The sequence below is a fragment of the Pelophylax lessonae genome, assembly GCF_965119305.1.
Source record: "Pelophylax lessonae genome assembly, chromosome: 7".
Lineage (NCBI taxonomy): Eukaryota > Metazoa > Chordata > Amphibia > Anura > Ranidae > Pelophylax > Pelophylax lessonae.
The window spans coordinates 214,252,898-214,268,687 of NC_138774.1; the positions used below are offsets into that span (position 1 = coordinate 214,252,898).

Here is a 15,790-nt window from a genome sequence, read left to right on the forward strand (position 1 = left end):
GCGGCATGAAGGCATCCTTACCGAAGAAGTCAAGGAGCCAGCGTTCGATAAATGCAGTGGGGTCACAACCTTCAGTTTTCTCAGGAAGGCCCACTATACAGATGTTGTACCATCGCATGTGATTTTCCAGATCTTCTATCCGCATAGAATTTGCGCCATCTAATTGTTTTGTGGTCTGAGAGTCATGCAGAAGGGATGGCAATTTGTCCTCAAGATCGCTGATACGACTTTCTGTGGCAGTTGTAAGCGCTCCTAACTTTCTGGAGGGCTTGCCTAATTAACACAACATCTTCTGATACGCACTCTAAATGTGTTTTAAGCTGATCAACTGACACCGTATACTTATTGACTGCCTTCAAAATTTCCCAGAGTGTAGGTTGTTCTTGTTCAGTGGGAAGTTCATCCAATATATCCTGTGTCTGGTCAGCTTGCTCAGCCAGCATGGCTGCTGCTCCACTGAGTTGTTCCCCCTCCTCCTCTAACATGTCAGAGCCATGTCCCCAGTGTCAGTTGAGTGTGTAGGGGGCAGTGGTAGCTTCTGGGCATAGAAGAGCATACAGTATCTCACAAAAGTGAATACACCCCTCACATTTTTGTAAATATTTTATTATATCTTTTCATGTGGCAACACTGAAGAAATTACACTTTGCTACAATGTAAAGTAGTGAGTGTACAGCTTGTATAACAGTGTAAATTTGCTATTCCCTCAAAATAACTCACAGCCAATAATGTCTAAACTGCTGGCAACAAAAGTGAGTACCACCCCTAAGTGAAAATGTCCAAATTGGGCCCAATTAGCCATTTTCCCTCTCTGCTGTCATGTGACTCGTTATTGTTACAAGGTCTCGGGTGTGATTGGGGAGCAGGTGTGTTAAATTTGGTGTTTTTGCTCTCACTCTCTTACTGGTCACTGGCACCTCATAGCAAAGAACTCTCGGATCTGAAAAAAAGAATTGTTGCTCTACATAAAGATGGCCTAGGCTATAAGAAGATTGCCAAGACCCTGAAATTGATCTGCAGCATGGTAATCAAGACCAGCTGTTTAACAGAACAGGTTCCACTCAGAACAGGCCTCGCCGTTGTAGACGAAAGAGGTTGAGTGCACCTGCTCAGTGTTATATCCAGAGGTTGTCTTTGGGAAATAGATGTATGAGTGCTGCCAGCATTGCTGCAGAGGTTAAAGGGGTGGGGAGTCAGCCTGTCAGTGCTCAGACCATACGCTGCACACTGCATCAAATTGGTCTGCATGGCTGTTGTCCCAGAAGGAAGCCTCTTCTAAAGATGATCCACAAGAAAGCCTGCAAACCGTTTGCTGAAGACAAGCAGACTAAGGGCATGGATTACTGGAACCATGTCCTGTGGTCTGATGAGACCAAGATACATTTATTTGGTTCAGATGGTGTCAAGCGTGTGTAACGGCAACCAGGTGAGGAGTACAAAGACAAGTGTGTGTTGCCTACAGTCAGGCATGGTGGTGGGAGTGTCATGGTCTGGGGCTACATGATTGCTGCCGGCACTGGGGAGCTACAGTTCATTGAGGGAACCATGAATACCAACATGTACTGTGACATACTGAAGTAGAGCATGATCCCCTTCCTTCAGAGACTGGGCCGCAGGGCAGTATTCCAACATAATGACCCCAAACACACCTCCAAAATGACCACTGCCTTGCTAAACAAGCTCAGGGTAAAGGTGATGTACTGGCAAAGCATGTCTCTAGACCTAAACCCTATTGAGCATCTGTGGGACATCCTCAAACAAAAGGTGGAGGAGCGCAAGGTCTCTAACATACACCAGCTCTGTGATGTCATCATGGAGGTGTGGAAGAGGACTCCAGTGGCAACCTGTGAAGCTCTGGTGAACTCCATCCCCAAGAGGGTTAAGGCAGTGCTGGAAAATAGTGATAGCCACACAAAATATTGACACTTTGGGCCCAAATTGGATGTTTTCACTTAGGGGTGTACTCACTTTTGTTGCCAGCGCTTTAGACATTATTGGCTGTGTGTTGAGTTATTTTGAGGGGACAGCAAATTTACACTGTTATTACAAGCTGTACACTCACTACTTTACATTGTAGCAAAGTGTCATTTCTTCAGTGTTGTCACATGAAAAGATATAATAAAATATTTACAAAAATGTAAGGGGTGTACTCACTTTTATGAGATTCTGTATCTCTAGTACCCTTTTTACCTTGTGTCTTTGCTCCTTTAGATTTAGACACCCCAGCCTCCTTGTCTTTTGGCTTGTAAGCTCCACGAGGCGTCCGTTGTGGCAGGGCTGTGGCGCCACGTAGTGGATCCATGGCCGCACCATCCTCCTTCTTGGAGCGGGTCATCACGGACATCTAGCAGGACAGCAAAGTGATTGGCGGGTGTAGCGGGTTCCCAGGTGTGAACCAACAGCTCCGGGCACAAGAGCAGTGAGATGGTGAGCCGGGGAGGGATCAGAGAGAGGATCAGCCACAGGAGCTCAGAGATCTCACATGCTGCGCTCAGGTCCGCCCCTCCATGGATACTGTATGGGGCATTGGTACTCCCTGGGGTGGTCGGTCCCTCCGGGGTTCTCTCCCCCCCCCCCTCCCTGGGTGGCATTGAGCCGGCTTGTCTGCCTGTGCTCATTTGGGGGGGGGGGTAGGATGGCTAGTGCCCAGACTTTGGGTGGCCTTGGTACCTCTGGGCGCACTGTCTTGTATCCACGGGTCCGAGTACCACACGGTCGGGCAGGCCAGAAATAGCTGGACCTGGCATGGGGCAGCCCCGCAAGCTGCCATTGTACCCCAGGACATCTGTCTTCCCTCTGCTCCCCTGGCTGGGCGCGGGTTCCCCGTGGATCATGCTCACGTGGTGGCTAAAAACTTTAGGCCGTGGCTTTGCCGCCTACCGGGCTGTGCGGCCGAAACATTTAGGCCGCCCTCCTCTCCTCTCCTGGTTTCGGTGTTGGGGGCAGGTGCTCCCTGGGATGGTTGGCCCCTTCGGGGTTTTCTTCGGGTGGCATTGAGCTGGCTAGTCTGCCTTTGGGTCTCGGTATCCACGGGTCCAAGTACCACGTGGCTGAGCCGGCCAAAAGTTTAGGCCACTGCTTTGCGGCCTATTGGCTGGAGCTTCTCTGTGGCAGCCCCATTTGTGGCAGCTAATGCTGCTATTGTACCGCTGGACATCAGTTTCCCCTCCTCTTCCTAGCTGGTCGCGGGTCCAAAAATTTAGGCCACGGCTTTATGACCTACTGGGCCGTGCAGCCGAAAATTTAGGTTACGGCTTTGAAGCCTACTAAGCCGCCCCCCTTCTGGTAGGGCGGCTCTGGGGGGGGGGAGAACAGGGTCCCAGGCAGGTTTAGCTGTCATGATACTGTGGAGCATCCGCCTTTCCTAGTGGCACTGTGGGGGTAGCCTGTCTGCGAATTTTCCCTCCTCAGCGGCGGGCGACCCCGCTTATTTTGAAAATTGTGTCTGGGTGCATTCAATAAGACCCTTGATGGTCCCAAGACACTTTGCTGTCCAGTATCCCTTTGAGGAGCCCCTTCTGAGGAAGTGGATGGTCCCACTGGCGGCATGGGACTTCCTTTTCAACCCACAAGAAGTGTTTTCGTCCCTCAGAGACTTCAGAAAAAAGGTTTCAAGCTCCTCAAAGCCTCTTCAGGAGGTTTCTAGCAGCCTTGGTCTGGCTTCTCCAGGCCTGCTGAGAAGGCCCCTTCAGAATGAAGGTTTGCCCCCATCCATGCCTGGGTATGGGGGAATGTCTTCACTGATTCTAGGGCTGTTGACCTCCCTGGTAAACGACCAGTGGGTCCATGAGGTGATTTTCTCCGGTTCCAAGATAGAATTCCGTTCTTGTCCTCTGGAAAGGTTCTTCCTTCCAATGTGCACCTGCCCCTGGATCGGCTGCAAGCTCTGTTGTGGGCAGGACTTGTTGTCCCAGGGCGTGATCGTTCCCGTGTCGGAATGTTTTCGGGGGATTTATTCATACCCTTTCATGGTTCCCAGAAAAGAGGGCAAGTTTGTCCAATTCTTGACCTCAAGGCCCTGAACTTTTTTGTGCAGGTGCAAAATTTCAGGATGGAGTCCTTTCGGACAGTGGTGGCATCCCTGCATCAAGGGGGTTCCCTGGCTTCTTTAGATGTCAAAGATGCCTACCTGCACATTCCAATGTGCACCAGGCATCAGCGTTTCCTCCGCTTCGCTGTGAAAAAGGAGCACTATCAGTTTGTGGCATTACCGTTTGGTCTAGCCTCCGCTCCTCAGTTCTTCACGAAAGTGTCAGCCCGTCTTAGCTTTTCTGTGTCAGCGGGGCATTGCTGTGCTGGGGTACCTGGACGACCTCCTCTTGCGAGCAGTGTTTCCGTCGGCCAATGTTACTTTCCAGGAGGAAGATTGGGTGGCTTATGAATTTTTGGAAGTCTGCCCTGGTTCCGACCAGGAGATTGGATTATCTCGGGCTGAATCTGGATTTAGGCTCTAGCCAGAGGGTTCCTTCCTCTGAAAAAGTTGCATTCTGCGATTTAACGGTTGCTAGCCCACTAGTAGCCATCCCTTCAAGCATGCATGCGAGTGTTGGGCCTGATGGTGTCCACCTTCGAGGCGGTTCAGTTTGCACAGGTCTACACGAGACTCCTTCAAAAGGAGATTCTGGTCAAATTAGATAAGTGTCCCAAGTTGCTGAACAATGTGATTTGTCTGAGTGGGGGGAGTTCTCTGGTCTGGTGGCTGCACTCCCTGACCTGTGCAAGGGGAGAAAAGACTTGCCCTGTAGCAAGGACAGTGGTCACATCAGATGCCAGCCCCTCCGGGTGGGGAGGGGTCTTGGGGCTGAACTCGGCCCAGGGCTGCTGGATGTTGGAAGAATCCTAATTGCCCATCAATGCCTTGAACTTCGAGTGATCAGGCTTTGACTGGATCATTGGAGGGAGCAGCTCCGGGGGGCTCCCGGTTCGGATTCAGTCGGACATCCCCACGGCTGTGGCTTATGTGAATCACCAGGGCAGTACAGAGTGTGTTAGTGGTCCTGGAGGTGTCTGGCGTTCTCCAGTGGGCCGAATGGTTCATTCCCGCAATCTTTGCTGTGCATGTTTCCGGCTTGGAAAATTGGTAGACGGATTACCTCAGTCATTCAGTCATTGGACCAGGGGGAATGGTCCCTTCATCCAGACCTGTTTCATTAGATGTTTCTGTGGTGGGGCACCCCTGAGGTGGATCTGTTGGCGTCTCCGCTTCACAGAAAGGTGTTGAGATTCATGGCCAGGTTGCAAGATCCTCAGACAGACGCCACAGACGCTCTGCCTGAGGATCTTAACGTAGACAAGGGAAAATCCCTATAACATAGACAAGGGAAAATCCCGAATATTCTCAAATGGAGGTTTCTGGAGAACCAAAAGTACTTAAATCCCATGGCAGCAAACAAAACCGTACAGGTGGAGCCACATGTCGAACCCCCTGAATGAAGGTACAAACTAAAGAGTGCATGGCTAGGGGTTGCTGAAAGATAACCAGGGCAGACACCTGGCCCTTGATGGTACTCAAAGCCATCTTCTGATGAATGCCCTGTTGAAGAAAGGTTAAGATCCGAGCCACAGAAAAGGATTGAAGATGAGCACCAATTGACGCACACCAAGAAATGTATGCTTTCCACGTACGATTGTGTATCTTGCTGGAAGCCGACTTCCTCGCCTTCATCATAGTAGGGATCACTGATCAAGACAGACCTCTATCCCTCAGTACCTGGCTTTCAATAGCTAAGCCATTAAAACCAGCGACTGTAAAGCAGGATGGTAGATCAACCCTTGGGACAACTGGTCTTCTCAGAGAGGAAACCCCCAAGGGATGTTTGAAGCAACCGGGATGATTCTTGCTCTTGATTCCTCGCAGGAACTGCAGAAGAAACCTTAGCTGAGGATTATATTGGCTTTACCGTGGCCTTTGGACACCTGCGGCGTCTGTCAGAGGACCCCGTGACCTCGTCACGAACCTCGGTATCCTCCTGTGGAGCCAAACCTGCTAAAGTAGCTGCCTGGTAGGACACACATTTAGGGGAGACTGCTGTGCACTCTGCACTGGTGTCTGCACTGGAACCCCCCCTGCACTATACCCACACTGCAAACAGGGCATGCACCTAGGGGTCTCCTACACTGGGACCCCTCCAGACTACCAAGGCGGGACACACGCTATCCCAGGACCCTTACAGAGTGGGGATAGTGGGGGAGACCCCAGGGGTCTCTGCTGCATTTTCTGCTCTGGGACCCCCACTAGACTCTAGGTCCAGACAGGGGGGAATGGAAGTGGGGGAAGGCCACTCAGTGGCGATTTTGGCTCTGAGGAAGAGGGTTCTCCCTCGAAACGCGTAAGTTAAGCCAGGTCTTTGTGGATGCCATCCAGCAGTAGAGAAGTGTTCCAGAGGCGATTTGGTTCCTATTTCCTACATGCATGTGTACATCCTATGTTTGTGAGTATAATGTATGCTACCCATTTAGATTCTAATAAAATTTTTAGTGGTAATGCACAAGGTCGGTGCACCCTTCTCTTGTTGTTGTCTTTCAGGGTTACCTGCATTCACCCCAAAGAAAACCGCCAAAAGGGGAGAGGGGGGGGGGGGCTGTACTTACCCTTCCATGGTGCGGGTATTGCTCCAGACAGAACTCCTCACCACCAAAGTAGGGGAGCTGTCGGCCAAGGGGCCGCTGCGACTCAGACCTAAGCCCGGTGGAATGCGAACCTGCGAGACGTTTAACTCACGGGCCAGCCTCTGTCTCGGTCGCGTGCCGACCTAGTGCATAGCTGCGGTCTTCAGGCATTTGCTGGCCTGGCTGGGAGAATCGTGCAGCTCTACTAGAAAGATTTTCCTGGGTTTTTGTATGTTTAGCGCTAAAAAGGTACAGAGGTGAACTGTGAATGCACTTGAATCACTTCATGTGAGTTTATCACTGTATGTAAATAGTATTAGGAATTTATATTGAATGTTTTAATTTTTATACATTGGAAATTCTTACTATGTATACATATTTATATGGGGAGGCGCAGCAATAATTATCTGTAGTAAAACAAGTCTGTATCCACATGTGAGTAAAATATGCAATGCTATATTAAATTAGAAAAACTGAAAATCTCAATACCCATGAGGGTCACAATGCCTCGAACTCCAAAGTAAAAAATACAAAATAGCGAGGAGTGAGGTGTCTGGGTATGCAAACACAAAACATCAGCAGTAATATACAAGCAGTGCAACCTTTGTCCTGCTAACACTGGCAGAAAATGTAAATAGAGGTTAACACAGACAGCCTGGAGGTAATCCAGGAAGGCTCCACCTGGCCACAGGCTACCCAAGAGGTCAGATCGGCAGACCAGGCAACCAGGGTATAAACCACCGCCACCTAGCTACAGGGCTTTTATTTACAATCGAATAACAGAAAGAATGACTTCATTGGCTAAAGCTGGCCATACACTGAACAAAAATTGTCTGGTTCAGCAGAAAATGAACAATGTGTGTGGCTGTCCCCGCTCTACAGAAGTTGATCAAGCGGTAATTTTGGAAAATGTTTCTTATCACCAGTTGCAGCCAATCAGCTGTGGGTACCGCTGTCAGAATGCAATGTCCCAGTGGGATGGATGGAGAAATGTGTTGGCCGATTAAATAAAGAAAAAACAAACTGTATGTGATGAGCAGTTGTACCTTCTGGGTTATATTCTAGGGAAAACTGTTGTTCTCAGTTCTCTGTGGTTATCTCCATCGTTTTCCTTATATGAATGGACTGATGCAATAACAACTAGTTTTCTGCTAGAAAAATTAATATAAAGTAATAAAATGTTTTTGTTTCTGAATAAAATATGATACTTTAAAAATCTCTGTCCCCTTCTGTTTCTTATCAATAGGCTTGCTTTAACATGCTGCAATAAATGCTCTTATGTCTTTGACAGGAACACTGAATGTGTACATTGAAGAGGATAATGGAAAAAAGAAAGTTAAGAGACAGTTACAGAGTATCAGCGGGAAACATCAAGAAAGCTGGCACCACAAAAGTCTGGCACTCCAGTCTGAGAAACCCTGGGTGGTAAGACTGATACTGTACCATGGATTGATATATTAGTGCTGATAAACTGTGCTTACACCTAAGTTATTTGCAGATATCCAGGGATACTAAGAAGATTTGCATTTATAGCTTCACTTCTTTTTCTTTCATACACATTGAGAGCTGTAAACACTGTTCTGTTTACATTCATCTTTCTGCAGTCTGCACTATAACTGTATATAGTATATAAGTGTGTATATAGTATATAAGTATATAGTATATAAGTGTAATATATAGTGTATATAACTATAAGGAGTGATGACAATACAGCTTGGTTCAAGCATGTTCAAAATGCAGTGCTTCATAGCAGCACATGTCCATCTTTTACTGATCTAACCACAGTAAGGTTTATTCTGATTGGTTAATATGGGATACTACGCTTTACCTATTATCATTATCATATGCTCTGCTGGTACTATTTATCTCTCTTCTCCGTGCAGCTGTTGTTTGAAGCAGTGGGTGCTGGTGGAGATCGTTCTTATATTGCTGTGGATGATATTCACATTAGACATCATCGTTGTCATGAAGCAGGTATTAAACAAGCCCTCAGTTCTAGTAAAATTTACTGCTATTATAGCTATGGCATCAGTGGTTTTACCCCCTTTCTTCTGCAGTGTCATGTGACTTTGAATGGGGATCATGTGCTTGGACCAACATTCGGATCCCCTTAATGGATACTTATGATTGGGACTGGACGTACGGAAAAGCTCTAGAAAGACCAAATTCGGCTCCAGAGAAAGACCACAGTCCTGGTACACAAGAAGGTAGGGAAACCCTATATGTTCTACAGATATACAGATCAATTGTTTTTTTTTTATCCAAACAAAAATGTTTATTTATTTATTTATTTATTTATTTATTTTCTAAATTGCACATCATAACATTGCCAAACAGTACAGTTCAATTTTACAGGGCAAACACATCACCACTCTAAGAATTACACAAACATCCAAAAGTGGCAAAAAAATTGGATTTTTGACTTACCGTAAAATCCATTTCTCTGATGTTCATTGATGGACACAGCTCCTGGTATTCCTAAGCATTGGGTTATACTGCCCCCTACAAAAGTAGGACATTAGGCTGAAAAAAATTCTGGCTATACCCATGGGCGGTCCCAGGGGGTATATTCCCTCTCTCTGCTATAGCCACTCAGTTTTGTAAAAAGCAGTGTCAGGAGAATAATAACTACACACGGGTGGGTGCTGTGTCCGTCAATGAACATCAGAGAAATGGATTTTACATTAAGTCAAAAATCCCATTTTCTCTTTCATTCATTGACGGACACAGCTCCTGGTATTCATAACCATTGGGACGTCCCAAAGCAGTATTAAACATGAGGGGTGGGAACAACCAAAAAATTCCCCAAGGCTAAACATTAGCCAACCACGCAACAGGGGCTTAACCAAACAACCGGAGCCCACCTTAAAAAAAAACAATACACCCTCCAAGAGGATCAGGTCCTCTTAAACATCAGCCTGCAAAACCTTGCAGCCAAAGGAAGCATCCGCAGATGCAAACACATCCACGTAATAAAACTATGTAAAGGTGTGCACCGGCGACCTGGTCGCCGCCTTGCAAACCTGCGTCACTGACGCCTCATGACAGAAGGCCCAGAAGGCACTAAGCACCCTAGTAAAATGCGCCTTGGCAGGGAAAGGAGGAACCTGACCCCTGATGGAATAGGCCTGAACCACCGTCTGTCTGATCTATCTGGAAATGGTCGCAGAGGAAGTGGACAACCCTTTTCGAGGTCCATATGTGAGCACAAATAAGAGAGTCTGACTTCCTGAAAGACTCCGTAGCTGCAAGGTACACCCTTATTGCCCACACCAAATCCAAGGCATGCAAGGCAATTTCCTTCGGATGTTTATGCCTGGGACACAGGGAAGGCAACACAATGTTTTCATTAAAATGAAAGTCAGAGACAACCTTTGGAAGGAAGGGGAGAAGAACCACCTTATCCCTGTGAATCACCAGGTAAGGTGAACGACAGGATAACGCTGCCAGTTCCGACACACTCCGTGCAGTTGTGATAGCCACTAAAAAGGCCACCTTCTGGGACAATGTAAGCAGGGGAACCTCCCGAATATTTTCAAAACAAGGCTTCTGCGGAACTGAAAGCACCAAATTAGGATCCCAAGGCGGTAACAGAGCACGCACTGGAGGAACCAAATGTCGGACACCCTAAAGAAAGGTGCGCACCAGGGAATGTGTGGCCAAAGGTCATTGGAAGAAGACCGCCAAAGCCGACACCTGCCCCTTGATGGTACTCAAGGCCAATTTCTGTTCAACCTCCCATTGAAGGAAGGTCAAGATCAAAGCCACCGAGAAGGAGCAAGGAGGAACCCCAAGAGACTCACACCACGCAATGTATGTCTTCCACGTAGGATGGTAGATTTTCTAGAAGTAGATTTCCTAGCCTTCAACAGGGTAGGAATCACCAACTCCGATAAACCCCTATCTATCAGCACCTGGCCTTCAACAGCCAAGCCGTCAAAGCCAGCGACTGTAAAGCAGGATGAGAGATCAGACCTTGGGACAGAAGATCCTCCCTGAGGAGGAAGCTTCCAAGGAACGTCAGTGGCCAGCCGCACCAGATCGGCGTACCAAGCCCGGCCAGGCCAGTCCAGAGCCACTAAGATGACCAGAATCCCTTCTGCCTCGATCCTGCATAGAAGTCTGGGCAGAAGCTTGAGAGAAGGGAAGGCATAAATCAGCCGATACTGACCCCACTGAGCCACCAGCGTGTCTATGTTGTCTGCCAGAGGATCCTTGGACCGAGCCACTAACCTCTGCACCTTTCTGTTGAGCAGAGACACCAACAGATCCACCTCGTGGGTGCCACACCGGAGACAGCTGATGAAACACCTCCGGATGAAGAGACCACTCCCTATGGTCCAACGCCTGCCGACTGAGATAATTTGCCTGCCAATTTCCTTCCCCGGGAATGTGTACTGCGGAGAGGGCTGGAATGAACTGTTCTGCCCGCCTTAGAATGCCGGCTACCTCCAGAGCCACCAGGACACTTCTTGTGCCCCCCTGGTGATTGACATAAGCCACGGCTGTGGCATTGTCCAATTGCGCACTGGACAACCCTGAAGACGATCCATCCAATGATCTGGACACAGTCTGATTGCTCGGAGTTCCAAGACATTGATCCGTAGTCTGTATTCTTCCAGCGTCCAGATCCCCTGAGCAGAATGTTTGCCGAGGACGCCTCTTTAGCCGGACAGGCTGGCATCCATGGTGACCACTGTCCAATATAAGGGGTGGAAGGATTTTCCCAGCCGGAGCATGAAGCCACCATATTAAGAACTCCCTTGTTCCCCGACTCTGATTTTCCAGAGACTGGGGAGTCTTGTCCCATTTGGTCAGAATCTCCCTTTGCAGGGACCTCGTATGGAACTGTGCAAACAGAACCGCCTAAAAGGTAGACACCCTCAGGCCCAACACCCGCATGCAAGTCCGGAGGGACGTTCATCTGTTGGACAGCAGGAGGCCAATTTCAGCCTGCAATTTTTGGAGTTTGTCCAGAGGAAGGAGCACTCTGGCTAAGGCCAAGTCCATAGTCAGGCCCAGATAGTCCAGCTTCGTAGATGGAATCAGAGCAGACTTCTGAAGGTTCAGAATCCAGCCGAACTCCCACAGAGCTCGTATTGTGATCTCCATGTTGTCCATCAGAGCAGAGGGAGACTCCGCTCGCAGAAGATCATTGTCCAAGTAGCCCAGTACCGCGATCCCCGATTGGCGTAGCAAGGCTAGCATCGGGGCTAACACTTTTTTGAAGACCCAAGGAGCAGAAGCGAGACCAAAGGGTAACGCCACAAACTGATAATGATCCTCTCCCACAGCAAAGCGGAGAAAACGCTGGTGACTGGCACATATTGGAATGTGAAGGTAGGCATCCTTGATTTCAATAGAGGTCGAGGAAATCCCCCTGACGTAGGGATGCCACCAGCATTCAAATGGACTCCATTCTGAATTTCTGTTCCCGCACAAAGCCGTTCAGTGCCTTGAGGTCCAGGATTGGACGCACTTTGCCTTCCTCCCTGGGGACTGTGAACAGGTTTTAAGTAAAAACCCTGAAAAGTCAGGCGGAACCGGGACAATCACCCCTTGAAGCAACATGTCTTGTACCGCCCCAAACAGGCCCTGTATGTGGTCTGGGGACAGGTGCAAGTTGGAAGGAGAAAACCTTGCCAGGGGACAAGAGCAGAACTCGATCTTGTAGCCAGACCGAATGACTTTGTGGACCCACTTGTCTTGCACTAAGGAAGTCCACGGGTCCGGAAACCAGCGAAGACGTCCCCCAACATCCGGTACGGGTGGGGGCACACCTTCATGCTGAAGAAGCCTTGTCCACAAGTCTGGAGAGGCCTGATCTAGGGCTGCCAAGCCTTGTCCACAAGTCTGGAGAAGCTCGATCTTGGCTTGCCAAACCAGGTTCATTTGGATCCCCCTGAAGAGGCCCTGAAAGGCTTTGTGCTATTGTCAGTCGACCCTGAGGGAAGAAAAAGCTTCTTATGCGCTGAGAAGGAGGGCCCACGTCTACGCTGAGGTTCCTTGCCCTTAGTAGCCTGTGGAACAAAAGTACTCTTCCCCCCCTGTGAGACCTTTATTGATATCATCCAGGGTAGCTCCAAACAGGCGATCTCCTTGAAAAGGAAGATCAGTCAAGGCCTTTTTTGAAACCCGATCTACAGACCAGCACTTGAGCCAAAAGACACGCCGAAGGATCACCGCGAAAACAGAAAGGCGAGCCATCAGGGGAGCCGCATCCAAAGAGGCATCACAAATAAACTGCAGCCCCTGGACCAGCTGGTCTGCCAGCTCGGCAAAGGCGGGGAAGCTGTTCCCCCTCCGGGTCATGGCGTAAGAGCTTAGCCCACTCGGTCAGAGTTTGCGACACTAGGGCAATGGTGAATACCGCCCTCATTGCCGAAACAGCCAGAGTGTACATATGGCGGGCCACAGCCTCCGCCTTCTTTGTCGGCCGTATCCTTAAAGGCGTGGGACTCTTCAACCGGAATCATGATTGCCTTGTTTAACCTAGAAACAGGAGGGTCCACCACCGGCGGCACAGTCCACTTCCTAAGAAGGTACTCCTCATATGGGCAACGCCTAGTAAAGTGCTTAAGGACCCCATGGGGATGCTTTGGTCCCCACTCTTTAGAAACAATTCTGTCAATATAGGCAGGGAAAGGAAACCCCTTTGCCACTCTGGATGTCTTGTGAGTGCCAAAGGGTATCTGCACCTCCGTCGCAGCTTCAGCTGCGTCCTCCATCTTAAGAGTCTTACGCACAGACACAATCAGTGCATCCACCAGCATCTTTTCGTGCACGGTCACAGACGTGGAGGAATCATCCTCATTATCAGAGGACTGCAGGCGCATGTTGCAGAACCAGCAGAGTGACCCACGTCCGCAGTGGCAGATTCAGGATCTGATGAGGCAGGGGGCGCTTTTTGCTAGCCCGTCGCCCGCAAGCTATCTCCACCTGGGACATAAGGGACTCCAGGACCGCCGTCGGTGCATGGATGGATGGATGGTTGGGACCCGGAGGGCCCTGCAGCCTCAGAGAGGTGATCAGGTAGGGAAATGTGCTCCAAAGACTCCATGAGTCACCAGGAGGACCCCACAAAAAAGTGTAAAACACTGCTAAGGAACCGTGCTGGCAGCACCACCCAGTCGCCAGGCACAAAGTACCAAGCGATCCTCAGCAGAGAGGGAGAGGACCCCACCAGACTCGCCAACCACAGAGACAAGCACCTGCAGCCACTAGGATAATCTGCACTACACGTGCGGAGATCAGGAAGTAAAATGATCCAGGAGTCAGCACCAGGGGATGAGAAGGGGCTCCCACCACCAAAATTGCCACCACAGGGCTCCACTGTCATGGCCGCCGCTATTTTCAATGGTAAACCACAGCAAAATGACCGCCGGACTACACAAACATGGCCGCCGTGTATAGAACACACGGGCTACAACAAAATGGCAGCACCACAAGGCATACAGGGACCCAGGATTGGGAGACCAAGCCTCAAGGACAGATCCAGGCAGGCCGGGGGGCCCTGGCAGGTGCCCCCACCAGGTACAACCTCCCCCCCCACGCACAGTCGACCGTCCGGTCGCCAGCGGTGCACCCCCTAGCCCCCATCGCCAGTCAGCGCCCTGTCCCCATCGTCCACCCCAAAACCCTCCAGGGGGAGAGGGGGGCAGCTAGTCACCATACCAGGAACCAGGCATGCACCGCTCCAGACAGAACCCCTCTCCATTGAAATAGGGGTCATGTCGGCCAGGAGGAATGCTGCGACTCTGGCCGGGACCCAGTTGTATGCGACTTCGCAAGGCGTTTAACTCGCAGACCAGCCCCCTTCCAGTGGAGCTATGCCATGGCCGACCTAGCATGGAGCTGAGGCCTGCGTGCACTGGCCAGACTGGGAGGACCACTGGATCTAGTTATCCAGCCCGTCGCCTAGTCTGGCAGTTGATTGTAGTTCTTACAGGAAAAAATGTCCTATCTAAAAAATGTTGCCAGGACCAAAGATTCCAGCAGGGAACTAGGTCCTTACTCCTGACTAGGCAGAAAAAAACTGAGTGGCTATAGCAAAGAGAGGGAGTATACCCCCTGGGAGTGCCCATGGGTGTAACCAGAATTTTTTTTCCTGCCTAGTGTCCTACTCCTGTAGGTGGCAGTATAACCCAATGGTTAGGAATACCAGTTGCTGTGTCCGTCAATGAATGAAAGAGAAAACAGAACACAAAGTGTGCACCATTGATAATACTAACATTACACTCACAGCCATTGATCGAGAAAACTCAATACATAAAAATTTAGTAGCAAATTACGGTTTTCTCCAGCATGAGGCTTGAGAATCGGTCCATGGGGACATGCCCAGTGACATCTAACCATGGAGCACATAGGTTTTAGTATTTATATAGACAGCCTCTGTGTTAATATATATTTTTTTTCCCATCCACAGGGGAATTACCCACATTATTCCCCAACAGTAGGAGGTTTCTGAGACTTCCAATATATCGGAATTTATGAGCCTGAAACAGGGCTCTTACTATGGCCTCTCAAGTGTGATTTTTCCCAATCAAATTCATCAAGTACACTATGCAAGCAGGATTTTGGTTCAAGAGGAAGAGACATATGAAACACCTTATTCAGGGTATCCGCCACCCCCCTCCAGTACGGGTGTAATTTTGGGCACCTCTACAGTAAATGGATCAAGTCACCATGATCACATTTATGTCTGGAGCAAGTAGGCATTGGTAAAAGACCAATTGTATGGGTAGTGTAGTACACCTACAAAAGAATATATAATTAGGTCAACGAGCAGGTCATCACTGATTGGAACGTTTCTTCCACTGATCTCCAGTAAGCTGGCCCACGTCCCTTTCCCATTTCTCCATTACTCATACAGGATGTCATTCCAAGAAACACTCTACAGACCAGTTGTAGTAAACCTGCATTGGGAAAAATATAGGGGCTGACAATGGAGACCTCGGTTTCTGAAATTGCCAGTTTCCTGGCTGTAATACTGGCCCAATGGCTACAGTAATTTGACTCACAGACCCAAAGCAAGTGTGCAGATCAGCAGTTTTGACTTCTCACTGACTTTTAACCAGTGTGGGTATTCAAAGTCAACAACTCTGTATTAGTGGCAGGGCAAGCCAACGATTTCAGGAGGATAGAAATGGCATCCCGCAGTTTTCTCTCAGCGCTGGTTTAC

The 15,790-nt window shown here is 49.2% G+C and overlaps 1 protein-coding gene across 1 annotated transcript in view; it reads left to right on the plus strand.

The window, feature by feature from the left end:
• Positions 1 to 15,790, plus strand: part of MAMDC4 (MAM domain containing 4) — a 182,578-nt gene that overhangs the window by 115,556 nt on the left and 51,232 nt on the right. The window contains exons 22-24 of the mRNA XM_082264287.1: positions 7,901 to 8,034; positions 8,493 to 8,583; positions 8,667 to 8,816. Coding sequence (XP_082120413.1) covers positions 7,901 to 8,034; positions 8,493 to 8,583; positions 8,667 to 8,816 — 375 coding nt within the window. The remainder of the gene's footprint in view (positions 1 to 7,900; positions 8,035 to 8,492; positions 8,584 to 8,666; positions 8,817 to 15,790) is intronic.